This window comes from Haemaphysalis longicornis, unplaced genomic scaffold, assembly GCF_048455015.1.
Source record: "Haemaphysalis longicornis isolate Haplotype H1 unplaced genomic scaffold, Haemaphysalis longicornis Haplotype H1 scaffold_8, whole genome shotgun sequence".
In the NCBI taxonomy this organism is placed as follows: Eukaryota; Metazoa; Arthropoda; class Arachnida; order Ixodida; family Ixodidae; genus Haemaphysalis; species Haemaphysalis longicornis.
Window position 1 is genome coordinate 53,305,330 of NW_027526445.1, and position 10,465 is coordinate 53,315,794.

The window sequence follows — 10,465 nt, forward strand, 5'->3', positions numbered from 1 at the left end:
GACGGCACGCCAAAACGGGCGATCCACGTCGACATAAGCGTAGAAGCAACAGTCTCAGCCGTAATATCGCCGATTGGAGAAGCCTCCGGCCAGCGGGTAAAACGGTCGATCACTGTCAAGATGTAGCGGCAGCCCTTAGATGGTGGTAGTGGGCCAACAAGGTCCACGTGAATTGTGGAGAACCTTGAGTCCGGTAGTGGGAAAGTAGCCAGAGGCGATGTGGTATGCCGAGAGACCTTGCATTGTTGGCAGGCGAGGCAGGAACGGGCCCAGGCGCGTACGTCAGTATTCATGCCCGGCCAGACGTATCTCTCGGCAATCAAGCGCCGTGAGGCACGAACTCCAGGATGAGAGAGACGGTGAATAGAGTTGAAGGCAATGCGCCTGAGAGACGCAGGAAGGTACGGCCGTCTGCGGCCTGAGACCGGGTCAATGTCGCAAACGATGCTGATTCCCGAATCAGGGCATAGAATGTCCTCGAGTTGCAGAGAGGAGCTGTTTGAAGAACGTAGAGTTCGGAGCTCCTCGTCATCGCTTTGGGCTTGGGCCAACTCCTGAGAAGTGAAACCGGAGCGCTGTATGGCGGAAATACGGCTAAGGGCGTCGGCTGGAATGTTGTTAACTCCCTTGACATGCCGAATGTCCGTCGTGAACTCTGCAAGATAAGCCAAATGTCGCGTCTCTCGGGGAGAATATGTAGTCTTCGATGACTTGAAAGCGTTCGTAAGAGGCTTGTGATCGGTGAAGATCACGAAGCTGCGGCCTTCGAGGAAAAAGCGGAAATGCTTCACAGCGAGGTATGCCGCCAGGAGTTCCCGTCCGAAAGTGCTGTACCGTTGCTCAGAGGGAGAAAGCTTCTTCGAAAAGAAACCGAGCGGGTGCCAGCTGCCGCGGATGTGCTGCTGAAGTACACCTCCAATCGCACAGTGGGAAGCATCTACCATCAGGCTTGTGGGAGCGTTGTGGCGCGGGTGCACGAGGAGGGTAGAAGAGGCCAGGCGCTCCTTGATGGTAGTGAATGCGCGATCAGCGGCTTCAGACCATTCAAGACTGCACTCGGGAGACTTGGGAGTTTGAAGGAAAGTTTCGAGAGGTTGAACAATGGCCGCACATTCCGGGATGAACCGTCGGTAATAATTCACCAGCCCTAGGAAACGGCGCAGTTGGCGCAAGGACTCAGGTCGGGGAAAGTCGATTATGGCCTTCACTTTGTCTGGCAGAGGGCGAATTCCATTGCAGTCAACGAAATGACCGAGAAACTCCAACGACGGCAACCCGAACGCACACTTGTCGCTATTAAGGATGAGGCCATGCTCTGCTAGGCGTTCGAAAACTATCCGCAGATGGTGCAGGTGCTCAGATAGCGATGAACTGGCTACAAGAACGTCATCTATGTAGGCGAAAACAAAAGGTAGACCACGGAGGACGACGTCTATGAAGCGCTGAAAAGTCTGAGCTGCGTTGCGTAACCCGAAAGGCATCCGAGTGAATTCGAAGAGGCCAAACGGTGTAATGATGGCAGTTTTCTTGACGTCATCCGGGGCTACGGGGGTTTGGTGGTAGGCTTTTTGGAGGTCAAGCTTTGAAAAGATGGTACATCCACTGAGGTTATTGGTGAAGTCCTGTATATTAGGTAGGGGGTACCTGTCGGGTACAGTGGCCACGTTCAAGGAGCGGTAATCACCACAGGGTCGCCAGTCTCCTGATTTCTTCGGGACCATGTGTAACGACGAGGACCAGTTGCTCGATGACGGGCGAGCAATGCCGATTTCAACCATGTGGTGAAATTCCTGTTCCGCGATTTTATGTTTCTCTGGAGCCAGTCGACGCGCCACGGCGTGCGTAGGTGGACCGGTGGTGATCTGATGAACGACGTCGTGCTTCACTGGCTTTGTCCAGTCTGGAGGGGCAGTCAGGGAAGGAAACTCGTTCAGCAATTCCCGGTACGGAGAAGGTAGGTCGCAAAGAAGCGTGAATGCGAACGGATGGACTGGAGACGATTTGCCGATGACAGAAAGGCCGGTTGTGGCGTCCAGGATTTTTTTTCGGGCCATGTCAACCAGGAGGCCGAAGTGCGAAAGGAAATCGGCTCCTAGAATGGCGTGACTCACGTTAGCCACGAGGAAAGTCCAGCGGAACGCACGACGTAGGCCGATGTTTACCATCAGGGATTTTTTTTCGGTACACGGGAATGCTGGACTTGTTAATAGCTTGGAGATGACACAGTGGTGCTTGAGTGCGGTCACAGGAATTAGCGGGGAGCACAATCACTTCAGCACCAGTGTCAACTAGGAAACGTTGACCACTGGTTGCATCTGTGATGTAGAAAAGGCGACTGTCGCTGGCTTGGGAATCGGTCGCCGCCGTTAACGATCCCTCGTCCCGTTTCCCGGCCAGCCGCAAGGACGGGTGCAACGTTGCGCCGCTGCACCGAAGCGGCGATGGTACCAGCACAATGAATCAGGGTGTTGAGGTGGCTGGCGCGTTGTGCCTTCCTGGCGAAATACTTGCGGAGACGGGGTACGGCGAGAAGGGCAAAACCGGCGAGCTCGAGGGTTGCGAGGCGGCGGCGAGCTGTAACCAGCCGAGGCGACAAGCTCCTCCAAGTTTTGCATGCGCTCTCGGAGCGCGGCGAGGTCGTCGGATAGCGGTGAGGGCAAAGGAGTAGCAGGCGCCGCCATGGTGGTATGGCCGGAAGATTGAGCGGATGACACCGTGGACAAAGGCGGATGCAACGTGGCGACTTCCATTATCTTGTCAGCATGCGCGGCCAACGCGGATAAGGGAAGGTCAGAAGCAGTCGCGAGGATCATCTGCACAGAAGAGGGGAGCCGTCGCAGGAAAAGTTCCTTCAACAAACGGGAGTCCGTGGCAGAAGGTGCGTCGCCGAGCAGGGTTTGCAGTTCGTGAAGGAGCTGCGAAGGTCGACGGTCACCCAACTCCTCTGCAGAAAGCAGCCCCTGGAAACGCTGCCGTTCCGAAGGGCTCGTGCGGCTCAAGATGACAGCCTTCAACGTGTCGTAAGGGTTCGTGGTAGGCGGGTTGGCAAGGATGTCACGAACCTCAACCGCGATCTCAATAGGCAGTGACTGTTGTAGATGGTTGAAGCGGGTCTCTTGCGACGTGATGTGACTCACTCGGAAGCTTGCCTCGGCCTGAAGGAACCACACGTCGGGGTGCTTAGCGCTGAAGGGGGGCAAACGGCAAGCGACGGCGGAGATGCCAGGTGAAGAGGCAGCGGAGGACACAGAAGGACCGCTGGCGTCGCGGGGAGGGTCCATTCTGAGTACGTGGCTCCGCTGCAACGTCCGGGTCACCAATGTCGCGACGGCGACAGAGAGATGAGAAGACACACGTCTGCACGCTACAGCGCCGTGGACCCAAACTGGGGTCCCCGCTTTATTCCACGCTCGTGCCCAGCGCGCACCGCAAGCGCGTGGTCAGCACTCGCCACTCGTGGCTCAGCCCCAGCGTCATCGTTCCTGGAGCGTGCCCGTTTGCGGCCGCAGACGACGCAAGCTGCTGGGGCGCCGCCACAGGACCTCCATCCCGACTTTGGACAGCCCACCGGAGTTGCCCCAATCCTTCAAGAGCGCCGCGCTTACTGCCGCGGTCGCTCGTCGGGAGCAGGTGAGCAACGCACTTAGGGCGGCCTCCACCGACGCTGCGTCCGTGGCCATGGCTGCCGACCCGGACGCTGGCGCCTGCTCCTCAACAATTTCGCCGCCTGCGACGCACTCCGCGGGCCCGCAGCGGGGGAACAAGAGGTTTTTGTGGCATCCTCAACCCCTGCCGAAGCCGAAAGCAACGGACTTCGTCGTTGTGCTCAAACCCCGGACTCAGCTGTCCCTCGCCGACGCTTTCCCCGAGAACGGGGCCGGTCGCGCGCTCATCGCCCACCTCGGAGCGACCGCGACACGGCTAGTCACTGTTGTGATGGTGCGGGAACAAAATCTCATCTTAGTTTACACCTCGCACCCGCACATAGCGGACAAACTTATCGGTGAGTTTGCAGTTCCCTCACCCGCTGGTCCGGTGCCCCTGTTCGGGTACTTGCGCGCGGACACTCAAGACTGCTGTTATGGAGTGGTGACGGTGCGCAGCTCCGACACCGAAGCCGCACTTCGTGAGAGCCTTTACTGGCCTGAAGGCGAGATTCTACACGTCCGGCGACTGGGCACCTCTAATAAGGTGCGCCTCACCTTTTCCGGCAAGGCGAAGCCCAGGTACGTCTCCTACGACGCCCTGCTGATCCCGGTGCAGCCGTACAAAAAAACTGTGCCAGCCTGCGGTCGATGTGGCTCTGTTGGGCATCGCCCGACGCCTGTCCCGGCCCCAAACCTGACTTTTGCGGCATCTTCGGAAAGGCGTTGCCGCTCACGGATGGCGCCCGTGCCCCACATGAGTGTACGCCCAGGTGTGCTCTGTGTGCTGGTTCCCACGTCACCAGGGACCGGCGCTGTAAGGAACGCTACAGGGCGCCGCCACCCAAGACGTCCACTCCTCCATCGGAAGGTCAAGCCGGCCGCAAGAAGCGAAAGCGTCGACGCCCACGGAAGCCGCGAAAGCCGGGCTCTCGGGAATCGCGGCAGGGGGCTCAGCCTCCTGCCACCAACCCTGACCCGCCCCCGCGCCCTGGAGCGGTGGCTATCGGGCCTTCCCGGCGAGGCCCAACTCCGGACGGACCTACAGCCAAGAAGCCTAACACAGGGCAGGCTCCTCTTGCCCCATCCAAACCGAACCAGCCATCACCTGAGCTCAAACCCGCTGCCCAGGGGGATTCATCGTGGGCCGCCCGCGTTCGGAAAGGATCCCAGGTGAGCAGCTCGGGCGGGGCAGCCTTTTCGCCCACACCCTATATACGTGATCTCCCAACCCAAACCGCCAACCCCTTCGACTCCCACACGGGAACAAATTGAATTCCGCAGGTTACAGGCCCAAGTTGCCTCGTTAACGCAGACGGTGCAGGCGCTTGCGAACCGCTCGTCCTCACCTAATTCGACACCCCTCGGGCAGGCGCCGGAAGCGATGGATAGTTCCCCCTCCGAACACAGGGAAACCGCTGCGAACCTCGGCCCGCTTGAGGAGCGCCTAAGCAACCTAGAGGCCCAGATGGCGTCCATAGGGACCATGATCGAGAATCGATTGGCTGCCGCACTCCAAACCGCTTTTGACCGCATCCCGGGCAAGATAGCGGCCCAGATGTCCCAACTCACTGTTAGCACCCGCCGTCCTAAGCTTAAGCGAGGATATTGTTCTCAAGCATCCCGGCCCCTTTCCAAGGTGGCCGAGGTAGACCAGCAGTCTAACAGTTCGACTGCGACCTCGGAAGTGAGCACCGGATCGAGCAGCGGAGCCCCTATGCAGCCCTTTGCTCTCCTGGAGGCCCCCCACACGTTTAGTTGTAACGATGGCGGGAAACGGCCCTAGATCGCGCCGCGACCGTGCAAATTCGGCTATTCTTACAATCCTACAGTGGAATTGCCGCGGATTTAGGGCACGCAATAAGCGGGCTGCTCTCCGGCTGCACTTAGAAACCTATCCGCAGTTGCCCGCGGTAGTGGCCCTTCAGGAGACGGGCGAGCACGTATCTCTCACAAATTATACCGTGTACCAAAGGGATGCACAAACCGCACTCTGCGTACATCAGAATTACACCGCCAAGCTGGCAGATCTCGACTGCGATCCGCTTTATTCATACGTTATGGTGACTCTCCTCCCGCTTAGGAAGCAAGATCCGTCCCTACACATCCTCAACATCTACAGTTCTCCCAAACTGCCTAACGTAACTTACGCTGATGTGTTTGCCAAAGCCCTTATGGTGGCAGGCAGGGAGCCGCTTGTCATTGTAGGGGACTTTAATGCCCCTAGTCCTCACTGGGGTTACCGTAAGGAGGAACGGCGTGGTAGAAAGTTGGTGGAACTTATTTCCACCTTGGGCCTCACTATCCAAACGGACCCCGCACACCCAACCCGCATTGGCAACTCTGTAACTCGGGACACATGTCCTGATCTCACACTTACCAAGCACATCAGGCATGCAGAATGGCTCAACACCGATGAAACTCTCGGCAGCGACCAGTGCATTCTTCTCACTACAATTCGGACGCATCCCCTTACCCGTCCCCATCAACAAGCGAAACTTCCGGACTGGGACAAGTTCCGTTAGGAGTACACTACTTCGGCCCCCATAGCTCAGCAAGGCTACGCCACTTGGTCTGAACACCTTGTGACGGCGCTTCGCCAAACTGAGCAGACAGTTCAGCTCTCAGAGGCCACGCCGGCGGTGGATAAACATCTCCTGCATATCTTGGAGGCTCGGCGTAGCCTAGTCCGCCGCTGGCGCCGACAGAAGCATAACCGTAAGCTCAAACTCCGCATAGCAGCCCTCACTCAGGAAGCGGCCGAGTACTCGGCCCACCTCGCTGACTCCAATTGGGTAGAACGCTGCAACAATGCCGCCAAGCATATGTCCCACCGCAGCACGTGGCGTTTCTTCAGGGCCCTCATCGACCCTAGCCAAACGCGCATAGAAACGCAAAAACATCTTCAACGCGCGCTCCACGCTTACGCGGGTGACGCGGATAAATTGGCACAGGCTCTTAGGGATAAATATATCTGTGGCCCGCAGGACTCCATCGAACCGGCGTTCTCATATTCAGGCTCGGAGAACGCAGACTTGGATCGTTGCTTTCAACTCCACGATCTGAAGGCGGCCCTGTCGAAAATGAAGCGAGGAACGGCGCCGGGACGGGATCGAGTGACGGTTAAGCTTCTAGCCAACCTCCCAGACCCAGCATACCTTCACCTTCTCGACTACTTCAATCAAATTTGGGAGGGGCGCGAACCATTACCAATTGATTGGAAAACGGCTCTGGTAACTTTTATTCCCAAACCGGGCAAGTCTATTAATATCGAAAATCTACGCCCCATTTCGTTAGCCTCGTGTGTGGGGAAGCTTATGGAAACAATGGTTAGGGATAGGCTCTCCGATTACCTCGAGGTCCAGCACACTTTTGCCGACACTATGCACGGCTTTCGTCCACATCGCTCTGCTCAGGACATTCTCCTACAACTCCATCGTGACGTCATTGAGCCGATCGAGCATCCAAGTAACGATAAGGTAGTCCTCGCCTTAGATCTTAAGGGGGCTTTTGATAACGTTACCCACGAAATTATTCTTACCCATCTGTCCCAAACGAACTGTGGGTATAATGCTTTCAGGTACATCCGTCAGTTCCTGACTGAACGGCAGTCGTACCTCCACATTCAAGGCAAGGAGCATGGCCCATATCCTCTGGGTACTCGAGGAACACCACAGGGAGCGGTCCTCTCTCCTCTTTTGTTCAATCTCGCCATGGCTCATCTCCTCCCACTGCTGAAGGATATCCCCGGTATACGGCACGCTCTGTACGCCGACTATATCACGCTGTGGGCAACCCAGGGTTCCCTTGGCAGCATTGAGGCCAGCCTTCAGCATGCAGCAACGGTCGTAGATGAATACGCCCGCCGCTGCGGCCTCGAATGTTCCCCTGCAAAATCGGAGTACGTGCATCTTCGCCCCAAACCAAAAGACACGACTCAAATCGCACTTTCCTTGAGCACCGGGCCAATCCCGGAACGCGAAGAAATCCGCGTCTTGGGACTCTTCATACACAAGAGCAGGAAAGTCGACACAACCCTGCGCAAGTTACGTATGGTCGGGGATCAAGTGGGCCGCATGGTCCGTCGGGTCTCAAACAAGCGGGGGGGTCTCAGAAGCCACGATGCTTTGCGCCTCGCCAACGCTTTCGTGACCAGTCGGATCCTCTATTCGACACCATACCTACGTTTGCGCAAATGTGATGTGCACACGCTCGAAGGCATTCTCCGCAAGATATACAAGCGCGCCCTCGACCTACCGATCTCGACGTCTAACCAGCGTCTTGCAGATTTGGGCATGACCAACACGTACGGAGAACTCAAAGAGGCCCATCTCCATAACCAGTACCTGCGGCTTACCAAGTCGCACGCTGGGAGATGCCTCTTACAACGCCTCCACATCTCCTACACATATCAGGCAGAAGAGCGAACCACAATCCCAGAGGACTGGCGTGGTGCGCTGGATATCCAGCCTCTACCCCAAAACATGGCTAGGGGGACTCACGAAGGCAGGCGAACTGCGCGGGTTACAGCCTTGCAAGGACGCTATGGGTCCCGGCCTGTAGTATTCTACACGGACGCGTCTGGCCCTCACCACGGGGGGTGGTACACGGCAGCCGTAATCCATCAAAACGTGCCTGTTCAAGGGCTCACTTTTCGAGCACCGGACATTTCTCATGCGGAGGAAGTCGCCATAGCACTCGCCGCAGCGGATCCCGCATCTCGGATCATTATTACCGATTCGCGGAGTGCGTGCCAAAATCTTACCAAAGGTCGCATCACCATTCGCGCTGCTCGAATCCTCAAGGGCTGTTATTATATGGACCCCCCAAATACACGTTCCGTCATCTGGACTCCAGCTCACGCAGGACTAGGTGGTAACGAGGCTGCCGATGCCTCAGCCCGCGCGCTTGATTCCCGGGACCCTCCTCGCCCTCCAGCTCTTGACGATCCAGAACCTAACCCGGTCAGCTCATTTCGCGACATCACAGCGATGTACAAATCAAACAGGCCCCGATTTCCGCCTCCGGCGCCGGGCCTGACTAAGGCTGACGAACGCTGGCTCTTACGGCTATACACAAACACGGTATTGTGCCCTGCGATACTTAGGCACTTCAATCCGGCCTTCTCCGGGGAATGCCCACACTGTGATCATCCGTTTGCGGATACTTTCCACATGGTGTGGGCATGCCCATCCAACCCGGCGGTCCCCCCAATCACCTCCCCTTCCCCCCCTACCCGTGAGAGCTGGGAGGCTGCCCAGCTCGGCTGCTCGACCTTGGAGGGCCAGATAGCCCTCGTGGCCAGGGCGCGCGCCGCCGCGGAAGCCACAGGGGTCCCGGACTAGGGACTCCTCCTAGAGTTTGTACAGGGTCGGCCCTTAAGGCCGCCCCTATCTCTCACTTGTACATAGTCTTAATAAATGTTTTTCACCACCACCACCATGCGCTTCTCCGGAACGCCGCCAGAGTGCGCCCCGCCACGAGGGCCTGTCTGCTCGCCGAGCTACGGCAGCCGTAATGCAGGTGTTGTGGGATCGTTCGATGGAGCGGCGTGTACGTGAAGTTTTTAAATTGCGGACAGGCACAGACAGATTGAAAATGCTGTCGACACCAAATAATTTTGGGCTACTTTCATTTTTACTCACAGAAACTGCAGCACTGCGCGGAACAGCAGCGAGAACGCGGTCGTGCGACCCTTTCGAGCTTGTTGTCGAAACGCTTCTATTGCGAATAATTTTATTTGCTCAGCCGCACGACTCCCGAGAGCGTGGTTACTTTACCGCATTTTAAAATAAAGGGTTGTGCTAAACGCACACGCTCGCTGTTTGGGCCGAAGGGCCTACGCGTAGCATAAAATGTTGCTTGAGCAGTATAAATCGCCCAAGGTGTGAGGTGGCAATGCTCGCCGTGTAGAGAATATGGTGAAATTCGTCCAACTGTGGTTCTTTAACGTGTCCAGAGACGTCAGTGACCCTTTCGTATTTCGTCTGTACCAGAAATGCTACCTCCATAGCTAGGCACACAACCCGCGATGTTTTGCTGTGTAGCGTGATGCCTGCGCCGTTGTATGCGCGATGGCCCGGAACGAAGCTAAACCAAGACAATACATATGCGACATTTTAATGGCTAAGGCACTGCAGTGCTGCCTACTCGACGCGAAAATGGTCAGTAAAAATATCCCTGGCGTTTCTCTATCAAGCTCGGCTTTCACGACGATACCGACGGTGCTGAGCGGTTGTCTATCTCACGGAAACACAGGCGTGCACGCCCAGATATAAAATACTGACGCGACTCTAAACTGGGATTGGCGGATGTCAGCCACCCTCGTCCGGAAACTGTTCCTCAGGACATCCGCACGCTCATCAGGGTTGCTCCACTACCGCGAAACATGCATCCTGAGCATCACGTACAGCGCAGATAAGCACGGGTACAATTACTGCAAGGGAAGTACTCTGACCACCCGCATGTGCGCTTCACGGACGCGGCCCACTATGCGTCCCATCCAGCCACAGCAGTTAGTGTCATTGACGGCTCGGGCGATGTCGTTCGCACTGCGACGGTAAAAACCAAAAACATCGTTGAAGACGAAGAAACAGCCATCGCACTGGCGATGACGTCTCCAACTTCGAATAGCCCACTTCATATAATTACAGACTGCCAGCAGGCATGCAGAAACTACGGCAATGGTCGGATCTCAATATGCGCTCTCCGACTACTAAAAAAGCACAGGGACACCCTAAACCCAACTGTACTAATATGGACGCCACGTCACGCAGGGCTTGACGGAAATGAGCGAGCACACGCTACAGCCCGAGCATGCA

The 10,465-nt window shown here is 56.8% G+C and overlaps 1 protein-coding gene and 1 pseudogene across 1 annotated transcript; both read left to right on the forward strand.

Annotated features, from left to right (window-relative positions):
- Positions 1-3,555: 3,555 nt before the first annotated feature.
- LOC144149333 (uncharacterized) lies at positions 3,556-6,101 on the forward strand (annotated as a pseudogene).
- A 194-nt stretch (positions 6,102-6,295) lies between these two features.
- On the forward strand, positions 6,296-8,989 carry LOC144149440 (uncharacterized). The gene has a single exon (XM_077681003.1). The coding sequence runs from the start codon at positions 6,470-6,472 to the stop codon at positions 8,987-8,989; it is 2,520 nt and encodes an 839-aa protein (XP_077537129.1). The 5' UTR covers positions 6,296-6,469.
- The last annotated feature ends 1,476 nt before the right edge of the window (positions 8,990-10,465 follow it).

Excerpts from the sequence above, each read along its gene's own strand:
- LOC144149440 (XM_077681003.1), top strand. The coding sequence starts at position 6,470 with ATGTCCCACCGCAGCACGTGGCGTTTCTTCAGGGCCCTCATCGACCCT.